The 21,893-nt window shown below is 38.3% G+C and overlaps 1 protein-coding gene across 1 annotated transcript; it reads left to right on the top strand.

Moving 5' to 3' along the window:
• Positions 1–246: 246 nt before the first annotated feature.
• LOC111873739 (transmembrane protein 183) lies at positions 247–21,624 on the top strand. Its single transcript, XM_023868685.2, has 7 exons — positions 247–445; positions 866–955; positions 5,919–6,026; positions 8,454–8,661; positions 11,536–11,734; positions 13,978–14,130; positions 17,490–21,624. The coding sequence occupies exons 1-7, from the start codon at positions 376–378 to the stop codon at positions 17,763–17,765; spliced, it is 1,104 nt and encodes a 367-aa protein (XP_023724453.1). The 5' UTR covers positions 247–375; the 3' UTR covers positions 17,766–21,624.
• The last annotated feature ends 269 nt before the right edge of the window (positions 21,625–21,893 follow it).

Below are 21,893 nucleotides of genomic sequence, written 5' to 3'. Positions count from 1 at the left end.
CATATTCTCAAGTAGACGCAGTTTGAAATATTGTATATATAACATACACATAATACTTTATCATTAATAACTGTATAAACTGCTCAGCTATACTGCTACATATAAAGTGAACAATTTTACTATGTAACTTGACTGTAAAATGTGTAATACAATTTGTTTAATCGCCAGAATCTTATAATTCACTCCTCTTCACATGTCGAGACACTCTACTTCTACAACCTCATTGTAAATGTCAGATGACTTCGCAGTTCAATATGGCTGGCGATAGTGGAGGTTGTTTGTTTCCTAAATTCATCTTTTTATTTTACATTTTTAGGACTGTAACATCATGCCTGAAGAAAATTGTGTGACTGGACATAACATTAGTGGACGAAGATGTCGGGGTCGAGTAAAAAGGCAGGGAGAAGGATGAGTTCGCATAAGAATTCAAATAAAGATCTTGGAGGTTAGCCAGTATACTCATGATTTCAGATGTTTTCGCTTCCGGCAAGGCCATATCAAACTGTTAATCAAAGCAGTTTAATGAGATAACATATCTGCAGAAGTGCGTTATTTGTTGCCAAGGAAGATGCTTCAAGGAACTGCGAGATATTTGTTTATAGTTTTGATGTACATAATACCGTACTTGGGTATTTCGTAAGATACGTGTATAACGTGACAACACTTTATAATTAATTTGCTTTGGAAACTGGACTCCTTTGGGGCATCAGTGTTCTGTAATTTTAAAAGAGTGCCATTTCACTGTGTGCTGTATATGAAGTATAGTTATGATGCAATACTGGGGCTGTATGATGAAGTTACGTTGTCCGCACTGACTATTAACATTGTAGATTTTTAGAGAACTGATATATTGCATTTATTTCAGATGTAACTTTGAATGATTATGCAAACTCATCCATCTCCAAGGGGAAGGGACGACTGAAGAAGGCTGCATCTAACAGTGTAGTTCGTGAAGGTATATTAGATTTATCATCAATTAATGCTGAGATCTTAATACTTAAAAGCGTGAATGATTAAAGTGACAGTCAGAACCTTTTAAGAGTAGAGTAGAATCAACATGATATATCAGAAGTAAAATTTTTATTGAAGATGTTGAAGCTGTAGCAAAATTGTTTTACAGTACCTGATATTTAATTCCATATTATTATGTATGTAATTGAATTTAAGTCTGCAGTTGATTATTTTAGAACTTTTTATACTACAATATTTAGATTAATTTTGTAAAATGCATTCCATCTTTTGAGTAAATACAGGAAGTCACAGGTTTCCCTGAAGTCTAATGTTTGTAGTGGGAGAACTCAAACATTCCATCATTGGTGATAAGGAGGGCCATTAATACCTTCTTTACACAGAAAACTGTTGGTGTTTGAGATTGCTGTCAGCTGCTGCAGTTTCTGAATTACCTGGAAAATAACAAACATTCTGTTATCTTTAAACCACTGTTAAATTGTTTTGGTTTGATGTTCTCATAGTGGTGGCTGTTAGGTTAGTAGGAACAATATTTGACATGTTAGTGAAGCAGCACTTAAAGATATTTTAGTAGCCATCAGCACAACAATTAATTAATTATAAAACAGATATTAAGGTTTGAATTTGCATTCCACGTTTTTCCCCCTCGCTGTGCAATGTCAGTTAATATTCTCTCATCTTTTTCTCTTCATTGTCACTACATGTTTGGGCCAAATCGGCCATGTATACACAGTACGTGTTTAGATTTGCAGAGATTATCACCAGGTGGTCTTTAAATTATCAGTTAAAATCGATAGATCCATTTTTTTACATGTAATTTTTGTCTCTAAGAGCAATAATATTCATAGATGGAATATGTTATAGATGGGAGATTAAAGTCATGTAGCTTCAGTAATTTTTGGACAGGAAATAAAACTGAGCTTTATAAGCAATGAATTGTGTTGATGGCTCCTAAAAATACCTTTAATGCAAGATACACAGTAGGATGCAAAAAATAAAGATAACACTTAAAGCACTTGAGTAATAACAAACAAAGTTATAAATAGCCTCAGGTTGCCTTCATCTCCATTAAAAACTGACAGAACATAAAGCAGTGCAGCAGGTATGGGTGACAGGTAATATACTTAATACTTACCTACACACTTATGGAGCTGAACCCTTCTTTAGGAGAAGCCAAATCTGCAGCTACTCAAGAATTTCCCAGCATTTTATGGAACCGAAAGGTTCATTATTGTGTTCACAAGAGCCCTCCACTGGTCCCTATCCTGAGCCAGATCAATCCAGTCCGTATCATCCCATCCTATCTCTCTAAGATCCATGCCACAGTGGTTACTTTTCTGAAATATAGTAGAATGAAATTGCTGACTTCATGGAAAGTTCACTGGAAGGATCTGAACTATCATATATCTCAAATTGAATTTCCAAGCATGCCATTCAAAGGAAGTGCCTTGAACATTGTAAGTCTGCCAAACAGCAAACATGACATTTTATTTGGGTAGTTTTACAGAACATAAATTAGAGAAGTGTTTCAACAAAATAAGAATCAGTTAATACTTATCACAGATCAATTGAAAACTGTGACTTAGAAGGACAATTGTACGCACAGGGACTAGTAATATTTTTTTTCATAGTACAGGATTGCATGGTAGTTACTCTTCACTGCAGGGAATCAATCCCAGGCTGTCCAGCCCATAGCCCACTGCTGTACCAACTGAACTATCGTGACCCTAGTGTAATGGTATTGGTATCGACATAGCAGCCTCCATAGTCTAGAGGTAACGTTCCCACCTCATGACTTGTAGTACGCAGGTTCAAAAACCCGGCGGAGGTCATGGAATGTTTAAGGGCGGAAAAATTCAGGGAACAAGTCCTCCGGGAGGGACTTTAAGCCGTGGGTCCCGTGTCGTACATTTACGGCACGTAAAAGAACCTCATGTCTCTAGGAGACCTCTGAGCAAAATTAGGCAACATTTCCCGCCCAAGTAGTTTCCAATTCCTCCGGTAGATGGGGGAAGTATTAGGTACCACTGCCAGAGGAGGGGGGACCTCTCTGACAGAAAGGGACTAACTATTAGATACCACTGCCAGAGGAGGTTGGAACCTTGCTGGCAGAAAGGGGCTGATAGTAAGCACCAGTACCGGTAGGGTATGGAGACAGTAGGAATTAAAGGGGGACACACAATGGACCACTAACCGGTCTAAGTGCATGGGGAAACCCACCCCCTCAATACGGAATACGAATACGAATTGGTATCAACATATTGCTATTATCAGCCTACCTGAGCATGTGGATTCACCACTGTAAGAGTGGAATGTATGCCACACTATGAACGTGTATCAGGGTATTTGAGTAGTTCCATACAGTGGCAATAGAATGAAGGAAGTGGTCAGCTTCATGTGCCAGCATTGAACACATCAGTAATGCTCTTGACTCAGTTCAGATCTCAGCTGGGACATAGGCTATCCAGACTGAAGTTTTCATGGTTTCCCTCAGTCCCTCCATGCAAATGTCAGGATAGCTCCCCAGTTTGGACATAACTGCTTTTATCCAAATCCTCTCCAATTCATCAGTCATCCTACAATTTGATGCTGTATTGTCTATGGTAGTAGAAGGATTGCAAAATAACACAATTTGATCCTCTGGCTGCTTGATTCCTGGGGAAAGAGTCCACATCATTGTTTGAATAGGAAGCTGGATGCACTTCAGACATTCTGATAGGAGAAAAATTCATGCCCCCACCAAAGATAAAGCCCTCATCATCTAACCTGTAGTCACTATTCTTAGTGGGGTGGGACTAAGCCCCTTCTACTGCAGCCACTACTGGCCTATTCTACCAGCCCCAGAGGATAGGTGATGAGTGTAGAGCAGTTGGTGGAGTGATGTTTGGGAGGGGAGACCGAAGTACTGGGAGAAAACCTGCGCAAGTGCCACTTTGTCCACCACAAATTCCACATGACCTGACTCAGGCTGACAGGGTGGGAAGCAAGTGACTAACCACCTGAGTTATGGCACGGCCTGTAGCCACTATGCTGACTGATCTTCCTTAAATCAGTTTTCATCAGTAAAGAAAATATAAAAATATCCCATCATACAATAAATTAATAAATAACATTAAATATAAATTCCATTAAATTTTTTAAGTTTTCTATTTAATGATGCTGTCATTATTGAGACTGCTTAGTATCGATAATGGGATGTATAATGAATATGGAGGAGTTAGTGGGATAAGAATTGTCAGGAGAAACTGAATTACATAGAGAAAACCTGCTGCAGTGCTACTTTGTCCACTCCACATCGTACATAACCTGGCCATGGATTGAATCCAGGCCACACCTGTGGGAAGTCAGTAAATGTCATTAAAGTTTACACCTTGTAGTTTTTCATTCTTGAAAAGTGAATGTTTAAGTAGATAGTGACTAACTTTGCAACTGTAGGATTGCATCTGCCACAGATTAATATCAAAGCCAGTGACATATGTAGTATCACAGTTGAATGAATGTATAAGGGGTGGGCCTTCTTAGCCCTTGCACTGCAACCACAGTGATCTATTGTGCCTCGAGTATCACAGTTAATGCATCTATAAAAAGAAGTATCCCAAAATGGAACATGGGCCACTTGTGAATTCAAGTCACTAGTTTGTAGAAAGATGCATATTATCAAAACTCTCGGATGTCAGCTTATTGCATTAAGATGTGTAGATAGTGTAAAGTATTCATCATGTTGCAGTCTGTGATTTTTTTTTCAATGGCTCTTCTGGCCAATTCAGGGCCCAGGCCTATTATTCAGCTCCGTAATCATTTTTTCACAGCCAGTAGGACTCCTTGGGCAACTGATCAGTCCATCACAAGGCCATTACCTAAACACAGGGTAACACAAACACACATCAAACATTCATGCCTTAGACCACGCAGCTACTGTGACCAGACGAATTTTGTGAATCATCATCACTGGCACGACCGCCCTTTGTGAGCCCTGGCTTTCCTCAGGATTGCTCGCCATTCTTCTCCATTCGATGCTACATTCCTGCAGTTCTTTACACGCAAAATTCTTATGTCCTGCCACACACATTCTTCCCATCTTAATCTTGGTCTTCCCACTCTCCTATTTCCTTCTGGTTTAGTATTAAATATTTTCTTAATTGTTCTATTCTCGCAGGCACGTATTATGTTTCCAGCCCATTCAAGCCTTTTCACCATTATAAATTGTATAATGTCTGGATCATTAAATAGTTTGTATAGCTCATGGTTATACCTGTTCCTCTATATTCCATTTTCTTCCACTGGTCCAAAGACATATCTCAAGATCCTCCTTTCAAATATACTTAACATTGGCCAGGTCTCAGAGGCATAAGATAGGCATTTTGTGAATACTGATTGAAATTAACATGAAACTTCATTCCGTGCTTCAAATGAAGGCACAGCTCTGACTGGCTACAACAGGCTGACACTATCATATTAAGTTTATATTTTAAGGTGACTTTTCAGTATAAAATTCCGTTAAAATTTGCATACCTACAGTTCTCATATTACAGGTCATGGACAGACAATCATAATCTCTTCACAAGGATCTTTATAGTATGTGAAAGGAATGCCTCAGAATCAAATCAAATTCTTGGATGTCTATTTTAGGTCTAAATTTCAAAGGGCTCAGAGATTTTACATTTTTTAACACTTACATTTATAATACTGATGTTTTATCTTGCAGCATTGTCTTAGAGTGGCAGTATTTTCATTACTAAAACTTACTGCACTTTTACAACCAATTTGTGACTGTCAGGATATTTATGTAGTGTCATTTTTAATTGTTTATTATCTTTACTGTTTGAAATCTTTAAAAAATGTTCATACATTTACTGTAACAGCACTTCCCTTCTTGACTCCCACTGGATATTGAGAGCTGAAAAGACAAAAACTGTCTGTGGTGTCAATATCTAATTTTTATTTTCCAGTAAAACAACTAACTACTGAAACAGATAACAGGGCTTGGTATGAGAAATTAGAAGATTATGAAGGAGATTTTGAATTTGTTGAGGAGGATGGCGAGGATGATGAAAGAGGTAAGAAAAATTGTGTTATTCAGGTTCTGTCAAAATTAATTTTAATTGTGGAGTAGAGTTTAGCCAGTTTCTTGATGATAGTATGCCACTTTATTTTCCACAGAAATCTCACTCAGGATTGCTGGTCACTAGGCTGAGTTTTGAATGCATGATCTTAACATTAAACAAGAATGCTAATCGCTGAACTATGACATGCTGATCTGGAAATAAATGGGAAAGATTGGACTTCTATGTTCTAATTTGGACAACATAATTTCATAGGAATAAACTATATAAATAATTCCACTTACTGTATTTACGCATGTATAGGCCGCAGCACAATTTTCAGACAGAAATTATAGAAAAAATAATTTTCTTGGAATATTATTTCAGGAGTAGAACACCCTGTATAACTAATTATGAATATAATTTTTTTTAAATGAAGTGTGATTTCGAATATAAGCCGCACCCCAGTTTTCCTCTTGAATTTTTGGCAAAAAATGTGCGGCCTATACATGCGTAAATACGGTAAATTGGAAGAAATGCAGGTTCTGCAGTCATTGTAAATATCTTGTGCTGTGAAGACACAGAATTTGTGAGATAATAATAGAACATTGTATTACTATATTTGCTTGCTCCCAATCATTCCATTTTCATTATCACCAGACAATTATCCTTTGGTGAAGGAGATTTGGACCCTTTCCTTGATAAGGAAACAGGCCATGTTGCTCTTGAGCAGGCCATGTGCAACGTTACTAGCTTCATAATTAATCTTGAAACCTTCAGTCTGTGGGGGCACATGGTAGCATGGTTGGTTGAGTCACTATGCTACAAGCCAGAAGGTCACAGGTTCAAGTCCCGATTAGGTCATTGGATTTTTTTCAATTGACCTAATCTTTCCAGCCACACTATGGCCCTGGGGTAAACTCAGCCTCTAACAGAAATGAGTACCAGGAATATTCTTGGAGATAAAGGGTGGCTGGCACATAGGGCTAACAACCATGCCGCCACCTATGAGCTAATTTTCTAGAAAATGTGGGAACCTCAACATCTCACAACCCTATGGGCCTCTACGGGATACCTTTACTTTTACCTTCAAATCTATTGATACCCTGCCTTCCTTTGCAGCTACACTGAAATGATAGCAAGTCCCTCCTGTTGCAGTATTAATATATTTTTAGACCACGTTTGGTGTATAGTGGTAAATAAAATGCAGTGTTTGGTCATAGAAAGACTACACAACAACATGAGGCTACCATCTTTTCAGGAGATGTACCGAAGCTTTATGAAGATGAATTTAGCCGATAAGAATACCATGGAATAATAAATTATATTCAGAACAGCAAATGAAATATTCTTCTTGTCTCCTTCAGTATGTAAACTATATTACATAATGTACATTTTAAGTAGCAAAGAATGTATTATGTCAATAATCATCCAGTGCTAGTTACATCTATAGAAGTTTTTTATTGCATTTTACATTCCATATTCTGAAAGCTCCCCACAGACTTTTACAGTTGAACGTAAAGAAATTTAGGAGTACTGCTTTTGGGATGTATCGCTGTGTGGTCCAATTGCAGTTTTAAGCCTCTCAGAGCAATATACTGCTCCCATCTTGAGGGTCAGAGAGTCGACCAAGGAAGTAAGTGGCGGAGCAGCTGGTACCCCTTCATGGCCAACTCTGTGAGAACCTCAAACCTAACACAATAGACTTGATTCTGTATTTCAGCATCCCATTGCAATTGTTCGACTTAATGTCCATTATTTATCATCCGTCAATATTGCAACACTTCCATTCACCACTCAGTTTTAGTTTGACATAATAATGTATAATGTTAAACTAAAATTGAGTGGTGAATGGAAGAGTGTTACAATAGACTTGCTTTGATTGCAGTGTCTGGTCATAGCTGATGTCTCGAGTAACCCCATAACATGTCCTCTGGGAGGGACTTTAAGCTGTGGGTCCCGTGTCGTAGATTTACGGCACGTAAAAGATCCTCATGTCTCTAGGAGACCTCTGAGCAAAATTAGCAACAATTTCCCGCCCAAGTAGTTTCCAATGCCTCTGGTAGATGGGGGAAATATCAGGTACCAGCGGCCGACCTCGTTGGTTGAATGGGGCTGATAGCACGCGCAATGGACCAATAACTGGTCTAAGTGCATGGGGCAACCTACCCCCTCTAATAATAATAATAATAATAATAATAATAAAACCCCATAACATACTGACAATACTAGTAAACTGCAAAGTCCAGATAAATAAGCATGAACTAAAATATGTTTTTCAGCCATCCATACCTGACACCGTAATTTGCTTTGCAGTAGAAGTAATTAAAATTTACACAAATTGGTTAATTTAATTATTTATGGAGCATGTTATATGATCTCATTGAAAAATACCTCCCGTGAGACATGTTGTGAGTTAATCATTGCTTGCTGATGTTATAGCTGTGATTGTGAAGAGGAATCCACGCCGTCGTAAGAAGACTGCAAGTGAAGGTGATGGTGATGGTGGTGGAGTGGAGTATCCTCTAGACATTTGGTTCCTTATATCTGAACACATTCTTCCTGAGGATGTGTCAGTATTTGCTCGCATATGCAAGAGTGCTTTACATGTTGTCACTACAGCAAAATTTTGGTTTTATATGTACAAAAGGTACTGACAGATTTCCATATAAACTACTTAGATAGGTACTTGGTAGTGATCAGGTTAGCATTCATAAGAAAATGGTCGTGGCTGTTTTTAGGTATTTTAAGTATTTAAGCATTTACCTGGAAGGACAGGAAATCCATGATATGCCTCAGTGATGTAGCTGATACTCTTGCTCAGATTTGGATACAAGCGCTGCTACATCTACCTGCTTGGTTTGTCTCCTGTCATTTTTTCCATAATATTTCTGGTTCTAATGCTCTTTCTTATTACTACCTTAGTATTTTTCTAAACTTTGTCTCTGCTCGCATTATGCTTGAAGGTCATTAATACACAATGGGAAGTCATATTATTTTAATTATCACCATGAGAAAATCATAATTCCAAAATATCATTCTATATAGGAGATAGCCCATTTCCTGAGCTTGCTGAACAATCAAATTTTCCTGCACCAAGAGGACAGAGGGAGTCACTGAAAGAGACAAAAGCAAAATGGCAACGTCGGTTGAGAAAGTAGAGGTTCACACTGTGATACGGTTCCTACATTTGCAAGGGAAGTCTGCCAGGGAGATCCATGCCCAGATAACCACTGTGTATCAGGGAGGTGTACCATCATATGACACAGTGGTCAGGTTGAAGGGGCACTTTCATTGTGGACAGAGAAACCTCAGAGATGTACCCCGAAGTGGAAAACCATCTCTCGCTGAGGAACCAGGAATTGTGGCTCAGATGGAAGCTTTAATCCTATCCGATAGGCACATAACTATCGAAGGTATTGTTCATGAGGTCCACATTAGCCATGGGTCGGTTTTCAACATCATCCATGACGAGTTACACATAACAAAGGTCAATGCATGTTGGGTGCCACAATTGTTGACACCAGTGGATGGATGCAGCAAAGAATCTTTTACAGTTGTGTCAACAATGAAAAGGTGCAATTTTTTGGTGGCCTGATCACAATGGATACATGTTGTTGGGTCTATCATTATGGCCCTGAAACAAAGGAAATGAGCGAAAAGTGGAAACATGCAGAGTCGCCACCACCAAAGAAGGCCAGATCCCAGCTCTTGTCAGGAAACGTGATGTTGAGTGTGTTTTAGGATCGGCGGTGTGTCATCATGACCAACTATGCGCAAAAGGGCGTCACCATCACTGGCAAGTACTACCAGAACCTTCTGAGAAAATTACAGGAGGAAATCAAGAAAAAGCGACGCAGAATGCTGGGAAAAGGTGTGCGACTTCTTCACGACAACGCACCGGCTCATGCTATGATGACACTTGCTGCCAGTTTTGGATATGAAATTCTCCCCCATCCACCATATTCACCAGACCTGACACCAAGCAACTTCTTCCTCTTTCCACAGCTAAAGAAGCCACTTAATGGTAAACAATTCCAAGATGATGATGATGATGTCATTTCTGCAGTGGATGACTTCCTAAATAGTCAAAATGAGACCTATGATCAAGGTATCCAGCAGCAAATTCATCGCTGGGGAAAATGTGTGGCCTTGCAGTTGGCATATGTATGAAGGGCTAACTCACATACAGTTTCTTGCACCTGTGTCTCTGTTTCTTCTGGGTGATAATTAAAATTGTATGACTTCCGTGCCTATGTCTTCACAGGCCAAAGCTGCAATGAGTCATTGCTTAGTTTGGCCTCCCGTTCGGTCTGCACAGTTGAAGGCTGAAAAGCAAAACTGATGTGTGTGGTGCGGCTGGTCAGCCAATCGTTTGGACTGTTGGCCTGTAGGAAACCCGTCAGTCTGTCAGTTCTACCTGAAGGGCCGTAGCACATGATGTGTGTGACTCAGCAACATAGGCTGGAAGACTGTGACTGTGGCATGCAGCCTGCTGGTTTATCTGCACGTGTATTGGGAAGGAAAGGGGGAGGGAAAACTCTGAAAGTTTTGCCTGTAAGGTCAATCAGAAGACCAAACTGTGCATGTATGGGAGCCCTTAGTGTCAGCAACATAGGCTGAAGACCGTGACTGTGGCATGGAGCCTGCCGGTTTATTTGCCGTGTATGGGGAAGAAAGGGAGAGGAAAAACTGTGAAAGTTTTGCCTGTAAGGTCGATTGGAAGGCCAAACTGTGCGTGTATGGGGGCCCTTAGTGTCAGCAACATAGGCCGAAGACCGTGACTGTGGCATGGAGCCTGCCAGATTATCTGCGCATGTATGGGGAAAGAAAGGAGAGGGAAAACTGTAAAAGTTTTGTCTGTAAGGTCAATTAGAAGGCCAAACTGTGCATGTATGGGGGGCCTTAGAGGCTTATGGTTCATCTTGTCATGGGCAATGCTATTAAGCATTTATCTCTTTCCAGTCCATTACTCGTTCAAGATCTCTGGTGCAGCCTTTGTTAGTTTGTCTTAATGGGTCTGTTATTCATGTGCACATCCCATGGTTATTATTACTCTATGCCACATGATGTGTACACCTTCAGCCATTTTCAAATTCTTAAAAGTATTTTTTTGTTCCAGTATCATGCAATTTTGGTGTTAAAATCTAGACATTATTTACTTACAGTTGTGTATGTTACATCAAAGCAATAGCTAATTCCTAGGCAGTGAATAATATGTTCACTTACCTTCATTTATACTTGTAAACTTCTCGCAAATAACATTCCAGAGACGGTTCACTGAAGCTTTTCAAATATCAGCATTACCAAAGGTTCTCTTAGCGCAGGATGGTGGATAATGCCGCCTTATATGAAGTGGGGTCATCACATCATTTAGTGTAGAGTGCTCACAGTGAGTCTTTTATCTCTGCAATGAATGAAGGCACTCAATCAGCTGATTGTGGAAATCTGCATTTATGTTTAACTGATAGCAAACAGACTTTCAGATTGTTTTCTAATTATTTTTCTCTTGCTTTGCTATCAGGCATTACAAGACAGTCCCAAATTTGCCAGAACGTCTGCAGCCAGAATGTATGATGCGTTTATATGGACTACGTGCGCGTGTGATCCGAGCTCTACATTACACGTACCCTCCCTTTGTGAATAAAGTGAAGGCTGTCACGACATTTGAATGCGAACCACACAGCTTGACCAAGAGACAGTGTATCCTTATGTGGCACCAGGTAATGTCAAACTCAGCCCAAGAATAATGACAAGTTTAAGAACAAATACCTCACACACACCCTCTCTCTCTCTCTCTTTCTCTTTTCACGGAGCAGGGTCCTATAGAAAAGCTAGTGGTCGCTCACTGAGTGAAGAAATTCCCTACCATCTTTGAAACCTAAAAGTTAATTACCGTGTTCGCAACAGCCCAATCATTCAACCATATTTTGAGCAGTTTAATCCACTCCACATCCAATTTCTCCAAGATCTATTTTAATGTTAACCTCCTGTATGTGCCTAGGTTTGTAGAGAGTATGTAAATTTTCACATTGGTTTGTATACCTTTGTAATGTGTTATAATTAAATATAATTTGGTAAATGCCAACAATTTACAACATAATTACAATATTTATTTACTCAATACCCCAACATGTTTCAACTCCCAGAGAGTTGTCGTGAGAGGTGTTCTATTAACCGGTACTGTTACTACAGAGATTCGAGGTTTCCACAAGAGTATCTGTTCTTCATAAAAACTTGTGTTACAGTTAATAAATGTAAGACATAAAATGCTGCCCAGTAGACTGTGTAAAGGGTATCATTTACTGTTTGATATCTGTGGAGAACTGAAAACAGTGTAGGTGCTAAAGAATATTAATGCATAAAGTCCGTTTCTTGGTCTTTATTTTCTCTTTATCCAAGATGAATAGGCAAGTGGATTTGTTAAGCCCTTGCTGGTATTATATCTGATTCATGAATGTACAGTCTGCCAGTATTAAAAGTCGTACATATCCATTTAGGTAGAGTGAAATAGTTTCATGTGTACATTTCCAAAGATATCTAGGAATTCGTTTGCAAAATTGAGAAACCAGTTAAATATACAAAGTATTTATACAACTGCTCATGCCTGTGTATCAAATTATTATATATTTCACATTTTAAAGTATTTAGAAAGTCCTTGGGTTGTTTTTGTTGTTTTCATTTCAGATTTGCAACATCAATTTACTTACTTACTCATGGAGCTGAGCCCTTCTGGAGGAGCCGCCAATTCTGCAGCTACTCAAGAAAATCTCAGCATTTTATGGAACCCGAAGGTTCATTTCCATGTTCACAAGAACCCTCCACTGGTCCCTATCCTGAGCCAGATCAGTCCAATCCATACCATCCCATCCTATCTCTCCAAGATCCATTTTAATAGTATACACCCACCTATGCCTTGGTCTTCCCAGTGGTCTCTTTCCTTCTGGCTTTCCCACCAATATCCTATACACATTCCTCCCCTATTCATGCTACATGTCCTGTCCATCTATCCTCCTCAACTTGATCATTCTAATTATACTTGGACAAGAGTACAAGTTATGAAGCTGCTCATTATGCAATTTTCTCCGACCTCCTGTCACTTCATCTCTCTTCGGTCCATATATTCTCTTCAACACCCTGTTCTCAAACACCCTCAGTCTGTGTTTCTCCCTTAATGTCAGAGACCAAGTTTCACACCCATACAGAACCACAGGCAAAATTATAGTTTTGTATATTCTAATTTTTATGTTTTTGAACAGCAGGCAAGAAGACAAAACGTTCTGGACTGAATGGTAGCAAGCATTATCCGAGTTCAGTCTCCTCTTAATTTCCTCCTGAATCAGTTTTTGATCTGTTATCATTCCCAAATATCTGAACTGTGCCACATTTTCGAAACATCTGTTTCTATCTTTATGTCATGATTTTGCCCTGCATTTTGGTGACAAGACAGCAACATATACTTAGTTTTCTCTGTGTTTACTTCTAGACCAACCTCTTTACTTGCTTCAATTAGAGTTTGTGTGTTCTTCTTTATGGTATCTACATTATCGCCCAGTATATTCACATCGTCGGCGTAGACCAACAGCTGATGTGTCCCGTTTATTTTCAGTCCCACCTAGTTTCCCTGGACCTTCCTAATGGCATATTCTAAAACAAAGTTGAAAAGGAGTGGCGATAAAGCATCTATTTTAGACCATTCTGGATAGGATATTTATGAGACAAGTGTTTACCTATACAGACTTTACTATATATTTCGTTTAAATACATTTTAATCAACCTAACTAGTTCCATGGGTATCCCAAACTCTATCAGAATATTGTACAATACTTCCCTCCTAACTGAATTGCAACATCAATATTTATCATTAATTTAGATTTCAGTTCAGATAGTTTTGATGCTTCGAGTCTTAGTATATTAAATAATTATAAGGTGTTTAAATATAGCACATTATTTTTACTCATCCCAGAGATGCAAGAGCAAGTGGCTATTTTACTTCAAGTTGAAACAGAATACTCTAGTTTTGGGACAAGGAACAAGAGGAAAGAATCGAAAGCCTGATCTACTTGAAATGTTGGAAGATGTTTCAGCTAATCAGGACGAAGGCTGCAAAGTTTTACAGGTACATTCACATTACATAATCCATATAAAACAGTATAGAGTTGGGTGTTTATCAGAGACCTGTGGCCTTTGCTTATGACTAGGATGTATGAAAACTAAGTGGAAGGGACATTAATAACATTAACAACCAATCAGGTTGGCAATTTTTCACTTAGAGCGTATGCTGTGTTAATTTATGTTATGGAGCTTATTGCCATAATATATTAGGTGTTCAAAGCTTATGCCACAACACAGAAACCAATTTTCTTCTACCCAAGTACACCATTTTTCTCAGATGAATGGCACGTCATACCTCGCTTTGACATGATACCATTAACTACAAAGAACTAAGCATTCTGCTAGTAGCTATATGACAATGTGACCAGGGGCAGGACCAGATTACATTGTTGTCACGTCACAGGAGGAAGAAATGTGCCTCTTCTGACAGTGCACATCTAAATTACTTGCTTAGGCTGACAGCTGAATCCAAAATGACTAATGCCGTGACAGACCAAGTACTGGTGACCAAGCACCATTCCCCCAGTTCCTCACTAGCATATGTAAACACCATAGCCTTTCATATACACAAATAGCTTTATCCACCCACCTTGCCCAGTGGACTTTGTGGCAGAGAAAGATATAGGTGATCACACAATTAAATTCACCAATTAATTAGGCTAGTCAGTTAAAAGGAAGGTTCTTGTAGGTAATAAAGGTGTGGTTGGGCACCAGAGACAGGGTAACCTCACAAAGTAAACTGACTTCAGGTAGCCTCCTGCTGACTGCTGAAATTACTAATAGTGCGAGAATGATGATGATGTGGTAGAATGAGCTGAGCTTAGGAGAATGATAAGTCATCCAGGGTTACATAACAGCAGTAATTCAGCAGCCTGATGCTGTTATCAGTGCTGAATGATCATTGTCATTACAATAAAGGTACGTTTACATAATTACGCCTTATATTTCCAAACAGTTTGGTGGGTCTGGGATGCTAAAATATTTTTCAAAGGGAGACACAATGCGCTTTAATAACCCCCAATTTTAACTTCTTGATAATGTTTTGTCACTCATGCAACTTAAATCATCTGGTTCTTGGTCTCTAATGTACGTGGTCTGACAGTAAAGTTCGCGAGCTCACCAGTATGTGTTTGCTATGGCAGCAGTGGACTGAAACCTCAGTATGGTTGGAGGATGTTGACATATCAGCGTTTCACAGCTGTGTTGTGGTTGATCTATGACAGTCTCTTTCTGAGTGGCGTCTATTATTGTCTGAGTGTGTTTTGGGGTGCTGTTGCGAGAATATTGGAGCTTGAATTAAAGCAACAAACAAACATTAAATTTCTTGTTAAACTTTGCAAGAGTGGAAGTGAAATCAGAGAGATGTTTATGGTGATAAAACAGCAGTTTACAAGTGGGTGACACGTTTTTTCTGAGGGAAGAGAATGTGTCACTGACAAAAAGAGATGAAGACAGCCACCAATGAGCAGACCTGAAGAAAACATTGCAGAATTCGTCGACTGACTGTCAGGAGCATAGCAGAACATTGACAGTGAAACAGGAAATTCTAAACTGATCTTGACATGAGGAAGGTGTGTGCAAAAATGGTCCCAAAGGAGCTCACCAAAGAACAATGGAAAAGAAAATTTAAATTTGCCAAGACCTTTTGGAGAGGTAAGATGACATTTCGGACCATGTCATCACAGGTGATGGAACTTGGTCTACCAATATGACCCTGAAATGAAGTGGCAAAGTTTACAATGGAAGACTGTCAATTCTCCATGACCAAAAATGTTTCCTCGGTCCAAATAAAAAGTCAAAACAATGTTGCTAACTTTTTTTATATTAGAGGGATTGTTCATTATGTGTTTATACCAACCAGACATATAGTTAACCAAGTTTACTATTTGGAGGTAGTGTAAAGGCTGAGTGAAAAAGTTAGATGGAAACAACCCAAACGTTTTGCCAACAACTCATGGATCTTGCATCACAACTATGCACCTGCTCAAACAGCACTGTCTGTGTGGGAGATTTTAGCTAGTAAACAAATAACTGTGTTGGAACACCCTCCATATTCACTGGATCTAGCCCCCCAGTGACTCTTTCTGCTCCTGAAGATAAAGGAAATACTGAAAGGAAGGTATTTTGATGACAGAAGCTCTGAAGGACATTCCACAAAACCAGTTCCAAAATTGTTTTGAAAGGGTGGACTGTGTGCTGGCCTCAGTGCATAGCTTCCCAAGAGGAGTACTTTGAAGGCGACCACACTGATATTCAGCAGTGAGGTATGTAGCACTTTACTGCGATGAGTTTGCGAACTTTATTGTCAGACCACATATATTGGGTTGAATTTATAACAGGAGAGTGTTAAAAATGTGTCTGACCCAAGTCATTTCAGTCCAAAGCAGACAGGCCACTACATATGCTTGTGCCTTATTGCTCATTTCGAAGTGAATCATGTACAAATTTTTGGGCAAACTGAAACCATGCATACTGAGAGTAAATTACTCCCAAAAGTTACCCCTGTCAAGCCTCTTCCCAAAACAAGTTGCAACCCCTTAGTGTCACCCGCTCAGACTTTTGTTGCCAGAATTGTCCACAAATCAGTATAGTATATCACACAGATACTTGATTTCAATACCAAAATTCATTGAATAACATGAAAATCAACACAGTCAATAAATGAATTAGTAATAATCCTTATTAAACCTGAATAAACATTAATGTACTTTGGGCCATTACAACACAGTCCACCTGCCACCTTCACTCCCCAGCTAATGCTCTGCTACTCCAAGCATATTGTAGCAGAAGCATTTGGAAAATCTATAGAAGTGTTTTGTACGATAAAGGTAAAGTTGTCCCTGTAACAGGCCATGAAGGCTCGTAAAGGTGTGAGAGGTCGAGGCTCCCACATCTTCTAGACAGTTGACTCACAGACGGTGATGAGGTTGTCAGCCTTAAGCACCCACAGCCATTTACCCCCCAGGAAACTTCCTGGTACTCATTTCTGTTAAAGGCTGAATTGACCCCAAGGCCATATTGCAGCTAGAAGGATTAGGTAAATTAAAAAAAATTCAGTGACCTCATAGGGAATTGAACCTGTGAACTCCCGGCTTGTAGCATAATGCCTGAACCAACTACACTACCGCATGCCCCATGTTTTATATGATATGAAAATAAATCTTAAGATTGGGAATTAATAGAAATATTCTAGGTGAACATTTATGTTAGCAGCATGATGTAGTAGTAAGGCTTATAATTTCAATGAGAAGCATATGGATATAGTTATTCAATATTTTTTATATAGTAACTGTCTAACCACTTTCATCATGCACTGTACATCAGATTAACTTACAGTTTGCTGTAAGAGTTTTGAATTTGCAGGTGACATGCTTGAACTATGTTGCAATACCGATGGTGCTGGGCCTCTCACTGTGCTCTGTGTCACTGACCGTGTCACAGGGAATGCGATATCACAGGCTACAGCTCGCCTTTGGATCAGGCCACATGTGCTACACAGCTGGCAAACCTAATATTACATCATTGGACAGTAATACCGTTGTGTTGGACCCTGTGGTTAATGTACGAGTCCTTGATTGGTGGCATCCTATGTATCCCCATGCTGTTGGCACCACCTTTAGTTCAAGGGATGGGGATTAGACATGGAGGTATTAGTTCACAACCAATTATCCATGTTTAATCCTCCCTACTAATTCACGTGAGACAGCAAACACCTGAAATTAGTGATGTTAGTATTGATATTTTCACCAGTTGCAACAGAGGAAACATGGGTATTGTGCTGCAGTTGATTTAAATATTACCTGTTTCATCACGGTTTTTCAGTGTTATTGACATACATATATAATGTGCAGTCCAGTGAGTTGTAGAAAGAAAGATTTGTTACTTTTCATTGTGCCTAAGATGGATTTTTCTCTTACGCTTGATTTCTAATAAACAAAATTAAGTATTAGAAGGTAAATTTAATGTTAAACTGTTTCTGTTTGCATTATGTTCTGACAGCCATTTGTGTAACAGTTGTTTCTAAATATCTGTATTTTGAGTTTAATAATGTAATAGCTGCACAACTGGCAGCTTCTCAAGAAGGGCTAAGCTCTATGAAGTTAGTTTAATGTAACTGATATTGAAAGTAGAAACGTTTCGGTTTTGGGGGTCAGTACATTTAAGAAACAGATCAAGTTTTTCTGCTGTCAGTGTGCAACACATGAGTATTTCTATATTTATAGGATAATTAGACTGTTTGTTGGGAACTTGGCATTTTTTAGTGTGCATTTTGAAGTGAAGAGGAGAAGCAGTAATTTTGGCAGGTTGTAACGTACATCTTTATTATGCATGGATCTTTACTTATTTTCTCTTTGTCCATGTAATAAAGGAGCTGATGTTATGCTGAATCAGAGTTGGATTATAAAGAATAAAATATATATATATTTTCAGAAACTAATCAACATATTGCTGTTAGAAAACGAAAAATAAGGAAGATACTGCAGTTGGTTTCATGAACAGCAGTTTCTAGTATTTTATGAATTAACTTGGAACTTGTAAAGAGGCAGACCACTGTACTAAATGTCAATAAATTGTACATTTCAGATGTACATGAACTGAGTAACCAATCACTGCTGCAGCAACACTTATCTACAGGCATTTTTATTTCTCTATAAATGTACCTTCATCCTTTCCAGTATTAACCTTACTGAGACCTTTTCTGCACTTTACAAAATGGAATCCTTCCACCATTTCTGTGATCTTCCTAACCATTTTCTTTCTTTTGGGGTTTGTATTTATAAATATTTCTTTTGGAATCCTGTCAGTATGTTGTTGACCAACTACACATTTAGTAGTTCATTGTTCATGATAAATGTTTCAACAAACTGACTGTTCATTTTAGAATGAAATTTTAGACATTTGATAGGGATCGTTGGATGGAGGGCCAGCTTATCGCAAATCCTGTCCATACAGGACAACATGAAAAATGCATATATATGTACATACCCCAAATTGGATTTGAGATCATCATGATATTCAAGTTTTTCAAGCCTGTATGCTGCTTAGATCACATGGTTGCTGTGGTCACCATAAAACTATTGTATTTACAATGTATAAAGTTTTATGCAGATATCTTTTAACTGTGATTCAGTATGACTTATTGATATGTTAAAACCAAACTGGATGTTGGGGTATCATTTTAAGGTAAGAGGAGGACTTGCGTCACCAAATAAGAATCCATTGTTTAGACAGGATACTACTGCATCTCAAGAAGTTTGTATGTGAGCAGGAAACCTAATTTTGTTTTCCCACGTGTTTTCTTCGGAACCAGTTTCCATTTATATTATTCTTACTCTTCACTGCTAGGGTAACAACCTTGTTCTCCCCCGACTATAAGCAGCTCTGTCCTTTACATAGCATACATAGGATTTTCTCCTTTATTTGCAATATCGCTGCGACGTCCAAAGTAATTTGCAATATAAATTTTATCCTGTTTCTTCCTGGAGAAGAGTGAACATTGTAGGAGAAACCTGCAGTTGGTCAACAAATAGCAGAAATATACACTTACACTGACGCAACGGGCTTTGAATGCTGATGCACCTGAAGTTTATAGCTTTGAGAATGACTGTTCATATTGCTGTTGATATTAATCAGTTATTACAAGGCTGTGCCAAGTATAAATTTTCACACATTGACTGTGTTGTTTATAATTATTTGAGTAGTAGCTAAAGTAATTGTTGTTTGCCCTTTCACAGATATTCAAGAAAAGTTACCATGTCAGAATGGGAAATATAAAATTGCTAATTTCTTATAACTGACTCTCATAAAACCTCTTCGTTTAAACTGTCAATTTTATGTACAAAAACAGGTAACTTTGAACGTCTTAACTGACTAGTGGACTTCAAGAAGGAAACGCTTGCTTATCATCAGATTGATATTCAAAAGATGGATTGATATCACACATCTTTGATGCTGTTTACCACCATGCCATTACATGATGTTAAGTCTTTTAAATTACGTTATGCATTAAATGATATATAGTTATCAGGCAGCAAAATGGTGGTGGACATAGATTTTTGTATACATTATGCTTTACATGGTATCTGGTGATCAACCAGACAGAGTTCAAAATTTGATGATAATGTAACACTGAATAATACAGCATTATGGTTGTGAAGCCTCTTACAGAGCTGTTTCCAAAGCAGAACCTTCATAAGATGACTCACCTTAATACTGATTTACTTCCATTTTGTTAAAATTTATGACAAGTGAACTGTTCTTACAGACAAGAGCATTGATGGTGTTTGTGTTGGCTACTGACTCCTCTAACTTTCCCTTACAAGTCAGGATGCTGGCTATTGCAGTGTAGTTCTGTGCTTCAGGTTTAGTTATATATCTGTAAAATTTGTTCATCTTCAGGTACTAAAGAATTAAAACATTACAATCCCTACAGAACATTAGGAAATGTTATTTACAAATGTATTAATACAGCACTGGACTTTACAAAGCTCTTAACACTTATGTTCCTGTCAAACCAGTGAAAGTAGATCATATTTATTATTCTTGCTGGTCTTAATTTAATGTCATTTTCTGTGCTCTTTCATCATGCTCTTGTCAATTTGGAACTTCAGTGTAAATATTATGTTTATTAGTCTTGATTCAGTGATTTATCGTGTCTAAATTTTAATTGATAATTATATAGTAATCTAAAAGACACAGTTCTGAATATTTAATTATGAGTGTCACTGCTTTGCTTGATGAAACATGGATATGTGATTACAATCTTGTATATGTATCTATAAAATATTACATATTATTTCCACTGTTGCATTTAATGTTACATCATGATTTACTTTGATGGGATTACTTAGATTTGTGTAAAATTGTGTTACCAGTTTTCCTTTATAGATACTGTGATTGTAAACATTATTTTTAAATAGATAAATAGTTTTGTCCTTATGTAAGTAATAACACTTTCTCCCACCTCCTTTTTTAGTTGGTGAAATTCACAATGGATGTGAAGTCTGTGATGCTGTCACATATACAAGATTATCTGAGAGCTTGCCATAAATTGCTTGGCTTCTAAGGAAGAGCCACACAATACTCATGACAGCTTGACCCACATTCATTCAGACTTTGGTGTATCTGACAAACCAGTTAGCTTGTGCAGATTAATGTACCATGAAGCTTATATGTTGTATGCTGATTGACCAGAATTTGGGCCCCTGCTGCTCTATTAAACATACAGTCAAGTTACATTTCTGTGAGTGTAAATTTCAATTTCAAAATAAACTGTTCATACAATCACAAATAAATTAAAGACAGACAGTCATTGCAAGACAAGGCGAGAACTGCAACAAAACATTGAGTAATTAGCAGTTTGTGGTCAGTATGCTTCCACAGTCTCAACCCATGTGGCTCTTATTTATGAAGAACCATACAGCTAAACATTTAATCAAGCCCTAACACATTCGAAGAGCTGGCAGAAAATATTTTAAGGGAAGTTTACTCTTTGTCCTAAAAAACTTCAGCATATGAATGTGAACTTTCTATGGAGATGCCAGCATATGCTGTAATCTCGGTACATTTGTTTATAATGTGTACAGCCTGCTGGTTTGTTGACTGTGTCACAAATCAAAATGTATGCAGCCCAAGCTGACACAAGAAGCAAGTCGCTACTCAGCCTGTGCAGCGAAATGATTTGCAACAAGCTCTCAGACAATTTTTATATTATGAAGGCTATGGAGAAGAGCCTTGTTTTGGTTTGCATTCGTGAACTGTGCAGTA

Source organism: Cryptotermes secundus, unplaced genomic scaffold, assembly GCF_002891405.2.
Source record: "Cryptotermes secundus unplaced genomic scaffold, Csec_1.0 scaffold142, whole genome shotgun sequence".
Classification (NCBI taxonomy): Eukaryota; Metazoa; Arthropoda; class Insecta; order Blattodea; family Kalotermitidae; genus Cryptotermes; species Cryptotermes secundus.
Note: the sequence above shows the minus strand (reverse complement) of the source record. Positions and strands in the feature narration are given on the sequence as shown.

Coding starts and splice junctions, on each gene's coding strand:
- LOC111873739 (XM_023868685.2), top strand. CDS start 376: ATGTCGGGGTCGAGTAAAAAGGCAGGGAGAAGGATGAGTTCGCATAAG. Junction 446..865: donor TTCAAATAAAGATCTTGGAG/GTTAGCCAGTAT, acceptor CATTTATTTCAG/ATGTAACTTTGAATGATTAT. Junction 11,735..13,977: donor GTATCCTTATGTGGCACCAG/GTAATGTCAAAC, acceptor TACTCATCCCAG/AGATGCAAGAGCAAGTGGCT.